Below are 21,134 nucleotides of genomic sequence, written 5' to 3'. Positions count from 1 at the left end.
AGGAAATCATATTGACAAGATCATAGACGATAAACATAGAAGTAACCCTGCGAATAGTAGTAAATCCTAGCTCATGCGAAACCAATATTGATTTAGATCAATGGTATAAGCATTATAAACAACTTAGTTCCCCAGGAAAACACCAACAGAACAAACTAAGAAAACTTTGCGTGCGGGAAGACGGGCTCTCGGGCCGATTTGATCCGGAGACATGCGCGCCGGGATCGCCGGACCCCGACGAAAGTCGTGGAGCAGCTCTGGGACCAGCCTCCCTGTCTCCCTGGATGAGGGCGAACCACCTACGAAACGCGCGAGAAATAATTCTTTGTCGAAGCCGCAGACCATTAATTCTTTGTCGGAGCCGCAGACCGCTAATTCTTCGTCGGAGCCGCAGACCGTTAATTCTCCGCCGTCGGAGCCGCAAACCACTAATTCTCCATCGTCGAAATGCTTGCCGGCGAAAGATCCGTCGCCAATTCTATCCAAACTGGACCCATCTGTCCTAGATGCGGCCCATAGTTCCATCGCGGAACAGTCGTCAAATGACAGTGCTCGGGAGCTTAAAAGACGCGTTGCGCGAGTTACTCACGCTAGCCGGGAACGCCGGGCAGCCGAAGCTGCAGCGTCGAAAGAAACCGCGAATAAGCAGCGTGTGGAGGAGCGACGGAGGAGGGAGGTTAGCGAGCGGAGAGGTGCAGGCTTCAAGAGAAACGTAAGAGAGAACTGGAGGAGCGGAACAGGACCCTCCCAGAACCATATTCGCTGGAAAAACTCGGTGCCGGGTTCCAGAACTGGTGGGGCAATGCCGACTCGTATTAAAATCACCCAGGAGTCCCAACTCAGGCCGATCGTTCCGCCCGTGACCGCGGAGGACGCTCCTCGACCGGTAAAAGAACAGCAACAATTTCAGACTGGACCCGAGACCACGCAGCGAGTGGTAGTGCACAAGCACCCGACGTGCAACGGTAGACCCGCAATTTACCGAGGAATCCCTTCGGCGCACTTCTCGTGTGCATTCTGCAGTAAAATAGTGATCGCAGCCGAGATTACTTGGGATCCGCCGTTGCGTAATTCTTCGGCGCCTTTCGGTGAAGTGCATGTGCACCCGTTGCCGCTGGGAGACATGGTCATCTACGGATTTGACGACATGCCCGTTGACTGCGTGGCGTGCGAGATCGAAATGTCGTACGCTTAACCATTGGACCGCCGTGTCGGTCGTTCTTACATAAACTAGGGGTCCAGGGACACCATGCCCACTTGGGGAGTGGTTTCAAATGCTCAACAATCTAACAATTTCAATTTTCAACGCCCCCTGGTGACCATTTACAAAAACCAACGACCTTGAAACTCACCACAATCATAGAACATGTCAGCAGCTACGATTTTGTAATTGATTGTGATAACAAAATATGCCTTGTTACCAATTTAATATGGAAATACTAAGTCATTCTACTATTCAACGCCCCCTGGTGACCATATTCAAAACCCAATGACCTCGAAACTCACCACAATCATATAACATGTCATGAACTACAACTTTGCAATTGATCATGGTAACAAAATATGCCTAGGTACCAATATAATAAGGAAATACTAAGTTATTCTACTATTCAACGCCCCTGGTGACCATATAGAAAAACTAATGTCCTTAAAACTCGCAACAATCATAGATGATGTCATGAGCTACAACTTTCCAATTGATTGTGGTTACAAAATATGCATAGGTACGAATATAATATAGAAATACTAAGATATTGTATTATTCAACGCCCCCCTGGTGGCCATATACAAAATCCAATTACCTTGAAACTCACCACAATCATAGAGCACGTTATGAGCTACAACTTTCTCATTGATTGTGGTAGCAAAATACGCTTAGGTATCAATATAATGTGGAAAAACTTTTTCCCACTTACGAATGAGTACTGGTGACACAAAGATGGCCGCCAATTGCATCATAATTGGCTGATGAAAAATACCTGTCTCAGGTATAAAACATCCTTTTCCAAAGAATGCCCATCTTAAATTGCAATGATAAATGGCAAACCAGTAGGAAGCTACAGGACTCAGAATTCGGGCCAAAATTAACATTTTTGGGCACTAAAAAGGTCATAGGACGGCCATCTTGAGTCCGACCGACCCAATTTTTGTTATGTTGATGGGCCCTGGGGGGATTCACATATATCCGAAAGATCAAGGTAATTGAACAAAGCGTCTTCAAAATTTCCCTCAAAAAGTTCAAAAATGTGTAAAAAGTGCTGATTTTGGCGAACAACAATGGCTGCTAGTCGGCCATCTTGATTCTGACAGGACCAGTTTTTGGGCTGAAGATGTGTCTAGGGTAGATACATGTATAACCCAAATATCAAGACGTTACCTTGAAGCGTCTTCAAAACTTCCCAAAATAACTGGATTCCGTCTACGGACGGACGGACGAATGGACGGACGACAAGTGAACGCAATAGCCCGCTGGGACTAAAGTCCCAAGTGGGCTAAAAATAGCCTGTTATATCGCCTTATATCATGTTAGCTTCCGTGGGTTCGAACCCACCCCTTTTTGGACAAGTGCCCTTTTTAAAAAACGTGCTGCTGAAAAATCCAGTGCTCCTGCGCCGGCTGTTTGCCGCCTCGCGTTGTCCGGTGTCTATCTCCGGGGCCGCGTTTCGGTACACAACATGGCGACCTTACGCTAGCTGAAGTGATAAGAAATTTTTTTATTAACTTTCTCTGAATATGCCGCGAAAAGAAAGATATTGAAAACAAAAAAAGCAGGAAAATATTGCGGCGGCGTCGAAGACAGCAAAGATTACAGATTTGTTCAGGTAAAGATAGTGATCAGATAGAAATTTTGACGTTGAAACACGACAGAATTCGTTCGTCGAACGGAGGACATAGTACTACTAGTAGGCCTAGTCTGTCCCGTCATAACTGATGTATTTGGTGGCACTAGAATGGATTAATATGATTCTGATGAGAATTTTATCAGGGGCATATTATTGAACATAGTTCATTCTCATATACTGATATAGGGGCACATTTTTCACCCATGTTTTCAAATCTTTAAAGGGCATTGAAAATGTGGTAGACATGCTTGGTATAGACATGCTTGGTATTGACGTTGTCGTATTACCATCTTGCATAAGAGCCTATTATCAACTTATGTAGATCTGGTGTGACGGCTGTCGAACCTGTTATAGTACATCCCGATGCAGAACCTGCAGAACATATTGATGCGGCATTGGAGGAACATGCACCTCGATTAGAGTAAATATGCTCATTGGCACACTGTCTATGGTATTTGTTTTGATAAAAAAGGGCACTTAAAATGCGATAAATATACTGATAGGGGCACATAGTTTTCACCCGCGTTTTCTTATCTTAAAAAAGGGCACTGAAAATCTGCTAAACGTGTTTTTCCGATGAAATTGCCGTATTAGGATTTTGCATAAGAGCCTATTATCAATTTCTTTATGTAGATCTGGTGTGACGACTGTCGAACCTGTTATTGTACATCCCGATGTGGAACCTGCAGAACATATTGATGCGGCATTGGAGGAACATGCACCTCGAATAGGGTAAATATGTTCATCGGCACATAAACCTTCCTGTGATATTTGCATTGATACAAAAAGGGCAGTTTAAATAATAAGCATGCTGACAGGGGTACATAAGTATTAGAATATTTTCATATTCTGTAGATCTGGTGCGCCAGTGGTTGTTGAATCCGTCAACTTTTTAGACCACGATGAATCGTCAGAGGGACATGATGTCATCAATGAAGAAGTGGAGGGTGATGAGAACAACAACTCAATCGGCGATATGATAGGTATAATTTTCCTTAACATTCGAAATATTTGTCATAGCATGACATCAGCTATTCTATGCAAATCTAAAAAGTAACGCATGTAACCATTATTAAACATATGACTAAATACTACTAAATAACAATAATTTTCTTTTCAGATAACGTAGAGAAGGTTGCTTATTTGGACAATCATTTCATACCGGGAAACAACTACGAATTTGAACATCAATTGATCTACAAGCCGTCGAAACAACGATATATTACATTGAGATTCCAGAGAAGTTGGCTTTCTGATTATCCATGTTAAGCCTATTTGCCAGCATTGCAGGGCGGTCTCTGCAAGTATTGCGTTATGTTTCCTCCTAAAGATCGACGCGTGAAAACTGGACAGTTAGTTTCCTGTGCTTTCAAAAACTATGGCCGCGCAAAAGGCTCTGACGGAATCTTAGATAAACACGAAAAAACCGATTTTCATAAAAATGCTATGTCGGATGCTATTCTTTTGAAAGATTCTGTGAAAAGACCAGAATCAACGGTCATTGTATGAGTGAAAAGTCAAAAGAGATTTTCGAAAAAAACATTCATATTCTACGGACTGTTGTGGAAGCGGTCATCTTCTGTGGAAAGCAGAATATCCCGCTCCGAGGTCATCGAGATGATCATACATCTACTACTTCTAATCGGGGAAACTTCTTGGCCATTCTTGATCTACTTGGCAAACACGACAAAGTCTTCAGTGAACATCTTGAAACTGGTAAAAGAAATGCAAAATATACTTCAAAGACTGTACAGAATGATATTCTTAATATTATTGGACTTCAAATTCGAGAAAAATTAACCAAATGTCTGCAACATCCTGATGCTTTGTTTGCTATTATAGCTGACGAAGTAACCGATACTTATGCCAACCAAGAAGTTCTCTCAGTGTGTCTACGATTTTTAGACAATGATGTTATCAAGGAAGTTTTTTTTTGACTTTGTCAATCTAGAAAGGACAACCGGTGAAAGTATCTGAGACCTCGGAGCGCTGAGGTCTCGGAGGAGCTTGGCCCCCAGAGGTAAGATGCGCAGGCCCACCGGCGTGTGGACATGCCCTGGTTACTTACCAACCAAGCCCCAGTTATGGGTTAATTAGCCCCACTGCCTTGTGGGTTGCTAGGGATAGAGTAAGGCTAAGGGAAACTAGGGGTCCAGGGACACCATGCCCACTTGGGAAGTGGTTTCAAATGCTCAACAATCTAACAATTTCAATATTCAACGCCCCCTGGTGACCATTTACAAAAACCAACGACCTTGAAACTCACCACAATCATAGAACATTTCAGCAGCTACGATTTTGTAATTGATTGTGGTAACAAAATATGCCTCGTTACCAATTTAATATGGAAATACTAAGTCATTCTACTATTCAACGCCCCCTGGTGACCATATTCAAAACCCAATGACCTCGAAACTCACCACAATCATAGAACATGTCATGAACTACAACTTTGCAATTGATCATGGTAACAAAATATGCCTAGGTACCAATATAATTAGGAAATACTAAGTTATTCTACTATTCAACGCCCCCTGGTGACCATATAGAAAAACTTATGTCCTTAAAACTCGCAACAATCATAGATGATGTCATGAGCTACAACTTTCCAATTGATTGTGGTTACAAAATATGCATAGGTACGAATATAATAAAGAAATGCGAAGATATTGTATTATTCAACGCCCCCTGGTGGCCATATACGAAATCAAATTACCTTGAAACTCACCACAATCATAGAACACGTTATGAGCTACAACTTTCTAATTGATTGTGGTAGCAAAATACGCTTAGGTATCAATATAATGTGGAAAAACTTTTTCCCACTTATGAATGAGTACTGGTGACACAAAGATGGCCGCCAATTGCGTCATAATTGGCTGATGAAAAATACCTGTCTCAGTTATAAAACATCCCTTTCCAAAGAATACCCATCACAAATTGCAATGAGAAATGGCAAACCAGTATGAAGCTACAGGATTCAGAATTCGGGCCAAAACTAATTTGTTAATTTTGGGCACTAAAAAGGTCATAGGACGGCCATCTTGAGTCCGACCGACCCAATTTTTGTTATGTTGATGTACCCTGGGGGGATTCACATATATCCGAAAGATCAAGGTAATTGATCAAAGCGTCTTCAAAATTTCCCTCAAAAAGTTCAAAAATGTGTAAAAAGTGCTGATCTTGGCGAACAACAATGGCTGCTAGTCGGCCATCTTGATTCTGACAGGGCCAGTTTTTGGGCTGAAGATGTGTCTAGGGCAGATACACGTGTAACCCAAATATCAAGACGTTACCTTGAAGCGTCTTCAAAACTTCCCAAAATAACTGGATTCCGTCTACGGACGGACGGACGAAAAGTGAACGCAATAGCCCGCTGGGACTAAAGTCCCAAGTGGGCTAAAAACCCTGACAGAAATATCGGAGCGGAGACCCGTTAGGCGGTGACCTGTGCTTTGCCTAACGGCCATCGGCATCTTCTGCAGCCAGCTACACGATCAGTATGTCCTGACTACATCAATGACACTACTCGACTGGAAACACCGAAAAGCATCATGAAAACCGATGATCGTGAAAAATCTCAAAAGATCCTGCGCTTTGAGGATGAAATAGAAGTAGAAGAAAGCATTGAGAAGTTTTAACGTCGTCGTATTTAGAAGTTGTGAGAGAAGTCCAGAGCCCGGTTGCGACATCCACACCCGAATTAAAAGCAGAAAAAGCTGAAAACCCAAAAGAAATAGTTGCTGATACACAATCTCCATGTAGGTCTCCTAAAAGTGATGTGCTAGATTTCATAGCATCCATTGACCGCTGTACTATTCAGGATATCATTGATAAGATCGAGTCTTCAGACTTCAAATTACCGAAAAAAATTGGCGACAGCAAGCCAGAATCGATAGCAAACTCATTCTACCTACAAGTTTTAGAAGAACATGAAGATACTCTTTCTCGAATACTGGGTAGATTACAGGAAAAATGTAAAGAGGTCAACATAACTGGAACCTAAGTGTGTCATTTAGGGGCTATCCTGATTGAATCATTCAGGCACAATATTCCACCAGTAAAGATGTCTGAGACACTCAAAACTACACCGGACCATAAGGATGCCAAGTTTGTAGGGCGAAGAAAGAATTTCGGCAAGACGGATGAAACATTAAACGTCATGAATACCATCATCAGAGAGAACAACCTAAAAAGTTTGGATGGATGGTGCGATGACGCTGTAAGTGAATTAGACTACTCAATTACTTGGTTATGAATATATTTTCAAAATATGAAATTTTTCTGAAAAAAACATAGATTCACGTTATATTCTATTTCAAAACAACAAAAAACACCAATAAATTATATTTTTCCGGATCATACATATGCTTACCTGGGCTTGCTCTCCAAACTGCTGTTGAAATATACATAATACCATCGTTCGTGTATAACAAATGGCTGAACGATAATTTGTAGGAATGGTTGTACGAAAAAATAAGTACTCATAATTTGCTTGATTACATTTCACTGAATGCTATGTTTGAATGCTAAATGTTTTACTTTTAAATGACTTTTTATTTACTTTAAGGTAATTTTTTCGAAGTTTGATATTGTAATGATACCAATTTGTATCTGTGACCATTGGATTCTACTATCAGCTGATATTAAGGAAAAGACGGTGTTAAATTCTCTACCTACGCGTCAGAAACATGAGCAACAAATATCAGAGATGTGGAGGTTCGTTCATGCAATTTAAGACCATAAAAAATTTGACCACATCTGCCCTTTGCATTTACATGTGTCTCAACTTTCTATAGCCCATGAAATGCAATTTTTCAGTCAAATTATTGATTGTTTCTACTTTTTATAAGGAAATTTATGAAAGTACATAGCGAAGTGGTGATTGAGGACACAAATCTGAAACTTGGGTGGTCTTACCGCCATTATTCCCAGTCGACCCAAACCGATGGAATTAGCTGTGGGATATTCCTATTGATGGTAGGTTTTGCATTTTTATTAAACTGAGGATTTTTCAAAATAGATTACAGTAGACACAAGTTTACAGCAATTTACTCCTTTATTTTTCAGAATGCTGAGGCAATTGCAAACGGCGTAACTCCAAAAATTATGCGCCAGCAACATTGTGATATCTTCAGATCATACGTTTCGAACCGTATATTGCATTACAGCTCGCGCAACTGCAACAAAATTTGTGAAATGCCATTTTGCAGTGAACCAACAAAAAAGGACCTTAAATGGATTCAATGTGATTTTTGTATGCGTTAGCTGCATTTCGAATGCCAGAAGATTAATGGGAATGTAGCTCGGCAGATTGTAGAATGTGCAGTGTGTTGTGGTGCACTTAAGACCAGTCTAAAGACCAACTTAGTTCTATGGCTAATCTAACAACTTAAGACCAGTCTTAAGATTTAAGGTCACTTTTGGACTTAAGTCACGAATGTGCAACTAGGCCCAGATGTCTAACTCTAATTTTAAGTAAACTTTTGAATATCAGTATGTATTAGATAAAGCGGAAAGCATGACATGCTATATAGAGGTTAAAGGGGAGAAAACACAAACAATAAATTCTACAACATTTTCAGCAAGCACAATTATAAGAAATGAGAAAAGTAGCTTTCAGTGTGGGCTAAAGCCTTAAGAACAATATATTACCTTATTGAATAATGTGTTAGTTGTATAATGTATCAAATAAAAAATTTTGGTATTATGTATTAAATAAAAAATTTTGAATTTTTTAATATCAGTATGTATTAAATAAAGCGCATGACTTTTCATTAAATAGTTGAGTTTTTAATTCACCCAGCACTGGCAGTGGTTGTCTCCACCAGTGATCTCCGTCGCTCTACGATCCTAGTGTAACCAACCACCCAGACGCGTGGATTCAAAGTCGCTGTACAGTTGCCGACCAGAATTTGGTCGGCTTTTTTGTCCGTGTTCAAACTGCGATATCTCAGCAAATAAACAACCGATTTTGATAAATAAACTATCTACACTAACCTTATGATGTCTTACGTTTGTTCATTATATCATTTTGACGATAATTCTGATTTTAGTACGATTAAATTTAAGATACAAAAGTGATGCGCTGTTTAGCGATGAGACACGCATTGCTCAAGTGTCTTGTTGCTAACGAACTACAGTGTCACAATGCCTAGTGTCAAAGTGAAAAAATGGTGTAATTTTTGCTATTTCTGTATTTATATCGCATCAAGCACGGACCATGATGAAGGAACCTCCCAATGAATATAATAATAAGAAAACTGAATGTTTGAGGTTTGTAAAGAGAGTTTATTTTTCACTATCGGTTTAGTGAAACTGGATTTCTGGTGGTTTAAAGTCACAGTGATTCAAAAGTATTGACAAAATGTCGTTCGCATCTTAGTCTCTGTGGTACACAGGATGTTATTACAAAATAAAGACCTCCGATTGAGATATTCCAGCGGCCGCGACCGGCTTTCATACCCTACCCAATAGGAGGCACGACTTGCAGAGGGGATCCCTGACGTGGTTATTTGGCCCGGCCCGTGCGTATAAGAGAGGCCAAGCTGTAGGCCAGTACTGAGCGGCAGTATATTGTCTGGCACAGCCGTTGTTGAAAATCTGGCCCGGAGAGCCAGTCGGTTACTGTGCCCGGCCTATTCGGTTACATTAACCTGTTAACAACATAAAAAATAAACTTGATTGAAATTTGACTTACTTTTCTTTCGGAAGCGCTGTCGATTGCGTAATGAGTCTTCTGTGCAACTGCTGGTTTTGTTGCTGAATTAACGCTCCTCGTCTGAGATATGATTGAGTGGATTTTACACACAGACGGGAAATGGTACGTCCACAAAACAGGGCCATGATCGATCACAGCAAAACTGAAATGCTGGAAATGAAGGACCGGAAATGAACAAGATCAGAATGGTTCGTGATAGTTCAGATCCGGAAAGGATCTAAGCTAAGGGTTAATTCACAGTTAGCAGAGTTATATCAGAGTTCGATTCCCAAACCTAGCCTACGCAAAAAACTCACCTAGATATATACGAATAAACGTTAAAAGTGAAAAAGATTATTAAAAGACTAAAGACTATTCGTGCGAATAAAACGAAAAGATATAATTTACGCAGTCTAAATATCAGGACTCGAACCCTCGTATCCGCATCCGTAACCAAGCGACGGATAACAATATTTAGTGCGTGCTGCGTCAAACGCTTACGCGTAGAAAATAGTATTTGTCAGTCTGTTTCCATTTTCTGATCGTTAAATCGTTTTATGCATCAATATACTTACCGAAATTGATCAGATGTTTCATTTAAAATCGACGAAAGGGTGAAGAACGACTGGATTTAGTGAATGTTACGATTGCAAAATTGGACTATTAGATTAGTGCGCCCCTGGTTTTCACGGCGGCCATTTGTAAACAACCTGGACTGTCTCGACGAACAATTCTCCGCAGGTTTTCGGCAAAATTCATAGATCGACAGTGCAAGATAGCAGTAGAATTAGCCGAACTTCAAGCTTCAGATAGATAGGAAATCATAAATGACCAGAATGACTACTGTTCTACCACAAAAAAACGGTGATGCTACGTACACATTCGCCAGTCAGCCTCGACCAGTTCAACAGAGAAAAAAATACAGAGAAGCCCAACAGTGAGTAGGCCTATATGCTACCTCCCTTATTATCTCGGGCCAAGCCCTAGATATTGTAATGGGTCCAAAAATCGAATTTTTGCTAACAAATGAGGTTATAACTTTGACACGAAGTCATGCAATCTACTATGTTTATGTGCAAAATGTAGCTTCATCATGCGGTAAAGTCTGTTGGAAATGGAATTTTGAATATCGCGTTCATTTAAGAGAAATCGACGAATTTGTGGCGATTTTTAAAGAAATTTCAAGGAGCATTATGTCTCATAAAACGGCTAGAAGGCCGATGTACAACGTTACATAGAAGTAAAATAAACTGCTCCCTGCGGTTGGCTGAGCTCCCGATGTCAATCAATGTAAGGGCATATTCGATTGATGCAGACAAACTGGTCTTTTAATCTTCTCACCTATTAATCTGCTCGGTTCTAGTTTCTAATTTCCCAGTCATGGGAGATTCTTATATGTTCATTTTTAATTTGATAGCCGTAGTATCGGTCCCGTCTCCCCATATCTATTTCATTATGCAAATAACCGAAGATTCAATCGATACGCTACTTCACGGATGATTATGCGCGCACAATCGAATAGGCCCAAACCTCGTGTATTGTTGCGATGATTGCTGATTAGATTTCGATGATGTTGTTCTCCGAAATCAGCAGATTTTACACATTCATGAAGTGTTCAAGGAAAACCTTAAAGATGCATCGATCAGATGGCGCCTTTACATTACAAAGATAACATTCTGCGCCCAAGATATGAAGATCCGTGGATCTCTTGTTGAAATCTATATTCAGGTTATTTTTAGAGCTATGTTGTTTATGTTATAAAATTTGAGTGCAATCGTTGGGGACTTGCAATGTCAAGAGTATAATAACCTCTCCTTATTTTCCACGTCTATGTCAGCCAAACATCATTTTAAACATACAATCAGGGAGTGCATGTTTTGTAAAAACTAGACTCTCCTTCGAACATATGAATGCAACTACTCTTAAATACAGACTCTGGTTTAGAGTTCATAATCTGATAGGGCTTCTATTTTTTTACTAAAATGAAATAGTGATGTCGTGAGAAAGTCATTTCTATGAAATTATCTTTTCTCTAGGCAACAAAATGTTAGCAATAGCGTGTATGCCAACATCATGTATGACAGAAGGATTGTCAGAGGCAATACCTATGCCCAGCACACACTGCCTGCTGTAAGTATTTTAGCACTTATGATCATCACAGTTATGTTTTTTTTTTCTATTGACGTCATTTTAAAATCTTGGATTCCTGAAACAAACCCTATAGCATTGTTCATTTCACTTCACGATTACTGAATGTTCATCTTGATAATGTGATTTTATCATAATGTTCATCATTCATGATGACAGGAACATTTTTTGGCCTTTTTTAAAGTGTGCCCACACTCAAGCAGCCAACAGGATTCAAAAACATGCTTGTCAGCCCACTGAGGCTAATCTGAGAGGCCCACTGAGGCTCAATTGTGGGACCGAACTCCAGATCCACACAGCAATCCATTGATGTTAACTTAAAGAATCGCTGAAATAAATCTTGCTTTCAAATTTATTTTTCAGTCGGCACAGCCCGATCCAATCGAGATTCAGAGACAACAAGAATCGCGTCGTCGGGCATTAGCGAAAAAGCGTGCCAAAGACCAACTTCGCCCTCGGTCCCCAGAACCGGTTGAAGGCCGAAAGCACATCGATGTGCAGACGGAATTATATCTGGAAGAACTAAGTGATCGAGTCGAAGAAGCTGATGTCGATTGTCAAACAGATGCATTTCTTGACCGTCCTCCATCTCCATTATTCATTCCTGCAAAGTCTGGAGTTGATGTCGCTACTCAAATATTGGAAGGAGATGTAAGTTTTAGATTGGGGAAATCAGCGATCATTTATTTCTAATAAATAATAGCTTTAGATGCCAGTATTCACAACGCATTAATATCATTGGCAGTCAAATTGCGAAAGTTTAGTATGATATGATATAAACCAGATAGAGAGAAACTAAGAAGTCCAAAGGGTTCTAGTGTCAAATGCTCTTAAAGCCACTTGCACCTATACTGCTCCATTGAAAAGATTTCAATTACAATATGCAAATGAGTTCCCTGTCAATCTAAAATTCACCATTGATGTCTCTCAACAGCTTGTATAAAGTGCAATTATCTAAAAATTATATTTAGCTCTTCAACTTCGACGTCGAAGTTCGTCCAATTCTGGAAGTTTTGGTCGGCAAAACAGTTGAACAGTCGTTGCTCGAAGTGATGGAAGAAGAAGAGCTAGCAAATCTGCGATCACAACAGCGCGCGTTTGAAGAACTACGAAATGCCGAATTGGTAGAACAACAGCGACTAGAAGAACAAGAAAGACGACACAGAGAAGAGAAAGTATGTTTTTGTCTTGAAAAGTATTTGCTAGATTTCTACCATGATGTTAAGCTTTGAGTCATAATTTTGTAAAAGTCTTGAATTGACTTTAAGAAAACTCTTATGCTTGGAAAAGCTTGCTGTTGCGCTAGAATGACAACCTAGTGACACTGTCTAATTAAATCATCATCTGAAATTCATTACCAGTGGGATGAATTTTCATTATTCTAAGAAATGTATTTTAGATTTCTACAAGTGTCTATCTTTGTTAATCGTCAGAGGCATTTGTTTTGATTCAGCTGTGTTTTAGGCAAACAAAGAGACTCGGTATACTTCAGACTGAGTTCATAGATAGTTAGATTCAGTTACAACAAGAAAGTCAGAGAGCTGTATCATTGGCTTTTTTGTCTTCAGAATAGTAGATACAAGTTGTGTTGTTGCTGTCATGGATGTCTAATAGAATATCTAAATCACGGCATCCAGCATCCAAGGATATCAGAGGATGGCTTTGGGTTGACTTGGTTTTGACACTGGCTAAGAAAATGTCCATCGAATCATTATGGTTAAAATAGAAGATTATATGCTAATAAGATGATGCCAATGTAATTTGGTAATTGATTGAATTTGCAGGAACGAAGGAAGAAGCAACAACGAGACATTTTGGAACGTGAAAAAGAAACTGCAGATAAGATCGCTGCACGTGCATTTGCTCAAAGCTATCTCGCCGATTTGGTGCCATCAGTATTTGGTACATTGGCAGACAATGGATACTTTTACGATCCTGTTGAGCGAGGTACACATTGATAAAGACTAATATTTTCTAACTAGGAACTAAGGTTGTGCATATTTCCTGCTAATCGAGCATCTCGTAAACATGATCTTACGATTTGGTTGATACAGGGCAGACCTAGGGATGATTTTTGACAACAGTACCAACAAAAAAGGCACTATTTCCATCCAGAAATCAACCAAAAACATGCTCTTATCCATTCTCCATTCCATAACTGATAGAGTTATGTAGGGGCTTTCCACCGGTAGAAGTCTTAGCGTAATCTATTCAGATGGGACGCAAAGCAGATGGGAAAAAATGTACCTCAATTCATAGAACATACTTCCTTAACTACAGTCTGGTTCCACTTGAGCGGAGTTTCACAAAGGTTTAACTCTTCAATCGATTTAATTTCTTTCTTAATTCAGTTTATCTTTAAATCGATTAATCGGCTTAATCCTTTTTGCGAAACTTGGCCCTGTTATAGAAGAGCCATGGTGATTTTCTGGGGGCCAGTTTATAGACTGGTATCAACTTTAACCCCGGGGGTTAACTCAATTGAAAATGTATTAATGGCTAATTTAATAAAAATTTCGGTTCTAATTTGAGTACTGGGTAGTTTGATGGCACATACCGTTAAGCCATTCGCCTGAAGTAGTATTGTGTATGATATCGATGTTGATGCTCATTTTTCAGATGTGGAGCAAGGCTTCATTCCATGGTTGATGGACCAAGTCGAAGAGAAATTGAACAAGGTTACTCACGGTCGCATGGTACTCGATGGTATAATCAGAGACGTTGTGAAAAATCGTTTTCACTCGTATGCCCAAATGGCTGATCGCGAGACGAAAACAAAAATTGCTCAGGACGCCGCACAGGCTTTAGTAGATGAAAAACTAGGCCAAAAAGATGCCGGCGAATCAGCTCCAAGTGAAGAAGTTAAGTCTGAGGTTGGTATAAATTAATGCGCTGTCATTCTGCTGTATGATCTGATATTCAACTGTACTAGCACCAAAATCCGATCGTCAAGACTTTGTATGGAAGTGTGGCTAATTTAAAAATGAATATCCAGTTCAGTTTCTTCTTGAAAAAGGATGAACTTGAGTCTTATATGAAGAGCTAAGGTTAAACAAAAATACCTTGTTTCTCCTAATCAGCCAGGTCACTTTCGTTAACTGCATTGAAATTTATAATCAGTTCATTTCTGCTGGGTCTGTTATGCATGTAATAATGTGACTGGGAGATTGGCCAGTTGGGTAAATTTTTGAGCACATCAGAAATGAGAAACAAGGTATTGATTTTTCTTCAGCTTTATGCATGCATGTTCCAACCCCACGTCTTCATATTATAATGAGTTGCTTCAAGTATTGCACTTGGATGTATTATCCCTATAACTATCTGAACTCATTTTAGGAAACAACTGCAGCGGCATCAAAAGACGAAGAAACGGCGGATGAAAATCAAGAGAATGAGCCCGCGGAACAGGAAGAAGAACCAGAAGAGGATGATCAATAGAAATATCGTCATCAGATAGTTTAGGAAAAATAACCCAAAAAAAACAGTATGAATTATTGTGTATATATGATGAAAAGATAGACTGATATTAATATATTGATGTGTTTGCTCTGGTTACTGATTACTGGTTACTGCTCAGTGATGTACAGTCGATTTTACATTCCTAACTTGTTGAATCTTTTAACATCCAGTTGCATGCACGTTGATGTTGGACACCTTTCATGATCATCTAGATATTGTCCATATATTGTGTCCATATTGTCCATGTGTGCATCTATCATTTTGGTCGTTCAAGTTACAATCAATTTGTTAGAAGGTTGTCTGTGATATAAATTGTTACATGTCAATATTTGTTACCTTTGTATGCAAGGATGTAGCTAGCACTGAATTTTTTTGGAGAAATTTTCTATTTTGTTTATATTGAAAAAAACTGAGATTTTTCATCACAAATTAGAAATTTTGCCGTCCAAATATTCATGTATATTCGAATGCAAATGCAGATTTTGTTCCAATACGGGCTTGAGTTTATCTGGTTGTATTATTAATGAAACGTCGATTTCCCACCTGGGCGGTGCTTAACTCTGTGTATGGTGATTGAATTGGATCGGTTTATGGAATTTCTGTAGTTATTTTTGAAAGATCTTTATTTACTAGTTATGTTAACGGATTAATGATTTATTGAAACAGTGTATTATACCTTGTCCGGTCGACTCAAACTGTATTTTATCTATGTCTGAAACAATAAATGTTTTTCCAAATCACGCTCGCGTTTTCAGGTCTTCGTATGGAGGATGTCTGTCAGTCGTTTCTTTGCTCCGAGGGGATTCCCGTCGAGAAATGGGGTTGCTGATCGATAAGCGTCTATTGCTCGAGATTGCTTGAGACTTGAAAAAAGCAGGGAATTTGACAATTTAAAAAAAAAGCCTGGAAAACTGGGGTTTATACTACTGACTACGACACGATCACTCGATCAAGTGATTCATGAAAATTTATAAAGCTCGTTACCAAGAAATTTCTCGATTCACCCAGGGAATTTCGCGTCGTAACATGGATGTAAATTGGCGGAATGTGGCACACTCTGTGAAAAAAAAGCCTCGATGACAATTTATTGAAAGTAGCGCATTTGGGTTATTAGTCGAAATATTGCCGGGTTTCGTCACAATAATCCTTTCGAAGTAAATTGTTTTGAAGATTTTTTGTTCGACAAACAACCTTTTTCTTAAAGCAGCAAATACTCATTCTTCGACGTTATGGCCATTTGTTACCTTTCGCCTTGATAATGAATTCTACATGAAAAAAAATATTTTTTGACGTTGTAACTACTCATTTCGGTCATGATCTTTCGCCACGATCTTCAAGAAAAGAAATACTCTTCAGCCTGTATATAATTGGATAGCATAGCTCCGATAATAACGAGGGACACGAGAAGTTAGTTCGAATACATGTACATGTATATATATTTATACATTCTCGTCGGATCCGGGCTGTTTACCTCTACTGTTTGTATTTCGCGGAGAAGGCAATTTAATCAAATGCACAGGTTTTTCACACTTAAACAAGACTGATTTTATAAACTAAACTAAAAGGTCGTGCGCCGAAAAATGCACGATACTATAGTCGAGGCTATAGTCGAGTGACGAAGCGTGAACGATCATTTGGTTTGAAATAGTTTTTATATGAAATTCTTTCAAGCGATATATATCTGAACGAGAACGAGTTCGCATAGATACCGATTACCCCCGAGTAGAGAGTACTGCATAACAAACAGTTTGGTTGTGCAAAGGATCGACAGTCGTTTTATATACAACAGTCTCTAGTAGTAGGGTCTACATTGATTTCACTGGCTATTAAAGTAAGTACGCATAACGTTTTTTTTCAGGAATACAAAAATGTTTGCAAGTTGCAGTTTTAGATAATGTTGGCTTTATGTGTAATATATATATATATAAAGTTGGATCTTTTGGGACCGTATAAATGTGTCCGACTTGAGTAATTTCCGAGTTGGGTGTTATGCATTCCATAAACAACCATGCAAAATATAATATAAATTTAGAGATAAACATTTCTAAAAACATCAGAGTTTTGAACGGATCCCACTTGGGTAGAGTATACTGTATCGATCTGCAACCGTAAACGTATTCAAGGTGAAGTCACGACGATAACTTTTTAAAGTTCGGTAATAATATTACTAAATGGTGTTTCTTTTCCAATCGTTATAACTGTGAATCTGAAACACGTAAAGCCTGCACGTTAAAAATATGAAAATGTGGGGCATCAATTATCTTCTAGGATACGAGGTATATTTATTAGGTTGTCAACGTCTCTCAGCTATTATTAATTTAGTGTGCTATTCATCGTCGTGGTAAATTTGTACCATATTGATCGTATATTGATAGTTATCCTGCATAATTGCTGCAGTCATCGTTGAAATATGGTGGACTTCCAAACGCAAACGCGATTACATGGCCTCGGCTACAGACACACGCCGGCCAAAAGAGCTCCACTGCTCAGAGAAATTCACAGGGATCATAAATGGATATCTCCAGAAAGGCGCACATTGGGTAAGGTCACACATTTTTCCACTGACTTATTACTTATTACATTTTTCGGCTATGGACGCCGGCGCATATTGCAATATCTCAGCGATGTGTCGCTATGGCGATTTCTAGGCGACAAGTTTGCATCGCCAGCCATATTGCGATCATCATTTCAATGTTTACACTAATTTCTAGCTCACAACTGTCGACATCCCGTAATGCAAGATCACGAGGACAGACGGATTTGGGAGGCGTCTCTTTTTGCAGATGGCCTTCGGAAAACATGCGAATCGTTTGACAAGATGCACATCAAGGAAGCACGGAAACCGGATAAAAAGCAGTAGGTGCTATAGAATATAATTCGATTCTCGTACATATCAGTTAGACATTCGAATCCTTTTTAAAAACTGCTTACCCGAATAATTCGATATTACTCCTTTTTCAGGCCGGATAAACTACTTTTCAATGTTGGTTTTCGAGGTTCATCGAAAGGAAATTTCTATTATCCAAGGGGACTCGCGATAAACAGTACTGGCGACATACACATCGCGGATGCAAAGAACCACCGCTTGCAGATTTTCAACAGCCACGGAGTGTTGAAACAAGTGATCGGAAAGCGCGGTAAATCACCAAGGGAATTTCACGAACCCTCCGGTGTCGGAATTATGCCGAACGACGACATCGTCGTCGCAGACACGAAAAATAAACGAGTTCAAGTTTTCGACGTTGAAGGAAAATACAAGTTTCTTTTCAACGTAACAGAGGAGCCATTCGACGTGGCTTGCGACTCGTTTTATAATGTTGCCATTTCGACTTTCGATGGTTCGGTCGAATTGTATCGACGAGGGGGTAAACTTTTCAACCGGTTTTCCGTCAGCGCTAACAAAAATCCCGTTTACCTTACCGTCAACGATAAAGGCGAAATATTAACATCGGATCCTTACGAACAAATGGTAAAATATTTCAACCACCGAGGCGAGGTAATCTACAAATTCCAACCGGTTGCTAACGCCGACGGTCTGTCCTTCTTTAATGCCGGCCTATGCGTAAATCCACTCGGCCAAGTAATCGTGGCCGATTGCGTGAACCATACTGTGAATTTATTTTCCGAACGCGGGCAACTGTTACTACAACTAGCCGGACCGACCGACGACGTTGGCGCGGCTCAGACGTGTATGATCGGACCCGAAGGACACTTAGTGGTAACCGAGTACACGTCAAATGGCAATCACTGCTTGAAAATATTCAGATATCGCGATTGCGAATGTCATCCTCATAGACCTTCATCCAGCAAGAGAGCAACACCTATCCCATGAGGAATATATCTTCGACGCTCGATGAAATGAATAAATTAATTGTATCAAATTAATTGTATAGAACCAAATTCGATCAAATATACGTGGGAATATATTTTCTTTTAAAAATTAATAAGTTTCTAACCGGACGAAAAGTCGTCGTTTTGAATTTCTTCGATTACTACCGGCTTCGATGGTTTTTTCGAAAGCCGTATATTGTCTTCGGTGACCTCGCCGATATTCTCAATATTTAGATCGTCACAAGAATCGTAGTCACTACTACCGCTTACGTCATCGCCGTTTTGCTCAAACATAGTAACGTCCATCTCGATATACGGCTCGTCGTCATTTACGTTTTCGATATTCACATCGTTGACGGCCTTCGAATCCTTCAATCTTTCGTTGGCTTTCTCGATAACAGGGAAAAAATTTCGTATACGATTCAATATAGAACTTTCGGGCATTCTGAAAGTTTTTTGTTGTTGTGCGGTATTATAACACCTCCCGTTTTTCGATATCAAGAAAGGATTGGGAACCGAATGCAAACCACTTGATAGAAGCTCCTTGGACACCGTTTTTGTCGGGGCGCTTGAACCTGCAATTTAATAAACAGACTACTAATCATCTGAAGTGAAAAAGTCCTTTTCTATATACTAAGAAATCTAGATCCAAATAAAAAGTGAGATGCAGCCTTTTTGTTTCTTAAAATGTTTATTTACACAGATAGCCTCTTAATTTACAAATGAATCGATAAAATTTACTTTTTTACACTACAATGAACTTCATTGGTAGGTATATCAAAACCTAGACAATAATAAAGCATTACTTCATTGGTGTCTAGTCTAAAAGACTCCTCGACCCAGTGACATCGTGATAGATATTTTCATCCTACAACCTCTTTACTCAATGCATGGCAAATGCACCAGTCCAAACTCAAATGTATTTAACAAGTAAGTAATATACATGAATTTCATTCCACATACAAGTAGATACAACCTGAATACAGATTCTTTTGCAAATCTACATGTACCGATTGAAATTCTTCACAGATATCGTAATCAGAATATGTGAGTTTATTAGAAACGTAGGTTACTGATTCTAATGTGCAGCACACATAATGACAACCGGGCTCAGCTCTTCGCTTAACATCGAAAATATTCATCAATTATCGCTATTGTCAGAATCGCTATAATTACCCAGTAATAAACCTAATCCCGACGAAACTTTACCTTCAGATTCAACTGCTGCGGCAGTCGTTACTATTTTTGATTCTTGACTATTTGATTCGGCTTTCACTGTCTGCCCTGAATCTTGTGATTCCGGTCGAGCCTCGGCAATGTTAGATTTAGTATCCGCTGCCTTTGAGCAAGTTATCGCCGCTTTCTGTGGCTGTTTCCGTTTCACAAGACCTTTCAAACTGGACTTCGATGAGAATGTAGAAAAACTTTTTGGTTCATTGCTCTTTAACTTCAACTTCGTTTCCTTAAATGCAAAGAATGAACATTTTCTTTTCGATCTCAAGATTAACAACGACAGATTGACATATACAAAGTCAAAAACATTTCACAGACTCGTAGCAACTCAAAAATCTAGATATTGCCCAGGTTGAATCACTGACACACTGAAGAAACTCAAAAAGTCATTGGGAGATAAATGTTTGGAACTTATATCATACAGCTTAATACAATCCCGTTAACCTACTGAAAAATTTGCCATCATAATTTCACCCAATCATTTCGGTAACGCACCTAAATAAAGATAAAACTAACAAAGACAGTGCGCTATGATTCGTTGTGTGTGTGGATCAGCCAATGACATGAACGGATGAACAATTGAAGTGTCAATATTCTCATGGAATGATCTTCCCAGTCTATAGCGCGATTCAATGATGCCATTTTAGAAATGATAAATAGGACCTATCATATAAGTGATTCCAGTTGATTAAAAGTAGTAAGCTATGTTTTCATATGGTAACCACACTGAATCACAGCTTTTGGCCCAGACCAGCAGGATATGCCTTCTCGATTTTTTACGTAACAGATTTCACACATTTCAGCCACTGTTATCTATTAGCTAGGAGTTATTCCTGAATTCTTAATCTACAGTGGATTCCGCTTTACTCGGTTCTATTCGGACTGTAATTCACTGAATTAAACGAATACCGACTTAAAGA

The 21,134-nt window shown here is 39.4% G+C and overlaps 4 protein-coding genes across 7 annotated transcripts in view; 2 read left to right on the top strand and 2 right to left on the bottom strand.

Annotated features, from left to right (window-relative positions):
- The window catches only part of LOC141898141 (adrenodoxin-like), a 48,856-nt gene extending 30,646 nt beyond the window's left edge, over positions 1-18,210 (bottom strand). For 2 of the 3 annotated variants that reach the window (XM_074783978.1, XM_074783980.1), the window contains exon 1: positions 9,544-9,771. In XM_074783978.1, coding sequence (XP_074640079.1) covers positions 9,544-9,689 — 146 coding nt within the window. In that variant the 5' untranslated portion in view covers positions 9,690-9,771. Of the gene's footprint in view, positions 1-9,543; positions 9,772-18,081 lie in introns of those variants that run through there. The other variant, XM_074783979.1, reaches the window with a different exon arrangement.
- On the top strand, positions 10,237-15,890 carry LOC141904870 (radial spoke head protein 3 homolog). Its single transcript, XM_074793497.1, has 7 exons — positions 10,237-10,480; positions 11,580-11,673; positions 12,055-12,342; positions 12,663-12,866; positions 13,476-13,638; positions 14,311-14,564; positions 15,028-15,890. The coding sequence occupies exons 1-7, from the start codon at positions 10,371-10,373 to the stop codon at positions 15,127-15,129; spliced, it is 1,215 nt and encodes a 404-aa protein (XP_074649598.1). The 5' UTR covers positions 10,237-10,370; the 3' UTR covers positions 15,130-15,890.
- Positions 16,875-19,096, top strand: LOC141898140 (uncharacterized). Its single transcript, XM_074783977.1, has 4 exons — positions 16,875-16,981; positions 17,526-17,690; positions 17,862-18,006; positions 18,112-19,096. The coding sequence occupies exons 2-4, from the start codon at positions 17,561-17,563 to the stop codon at positions 18,980-18,982; spliced, it is 1,146 nt and encodes a 381-aa protein (XP_074640078.1). The 5' UTR covers positions 16,875-16,981; positions 17,526-17,560; the 3' UTR covers positions 18,983-19,096.
- Positions 19,070-21,134, bottom strand: part of LOC141898139 (splicing factor YJU2-like) — a 19,249-nt gene continuing 17,184 nt past the window's right edge. For both annotated transcript variants that reach the window (XM_074783976.1, XM_074783975.1), the window contains 2 exons: positions 20,191-20,443; positions 19,070-19,556 (listed from right to left, as the gene is read on the bottom strand). In XM_074783976.1, the coding sequence (XP_074640077.1) occupies positions 19,102-19,556; positions 20,191-20,443 (708 nt within the window). In that variant the 3' untranslated portion in view covers positions 19,070-19,101. The remainder of the gene's footprint in view (positions 19,557-20,190; positions 20,444-21,134) is intronic.

This window comes from Tubulanus polymorphus, chromosome 1 (assembly GCF_964204645.1).
Source record: "Tubulanus polymorphus chromosome 1, tnTubPoly1.2, whole genome shotgun sequence".
Classification (NCBI taxonomy): Eukaryota; Metazoa; Nemertea; class Palaeonemertea; order Tubulaniformes; family Tubulanidae; genus Tubulanus; species Tubulanus polymorphus.
This window is presented reverse-complemented; position numbering and strand designations above follow the sequence as displayed.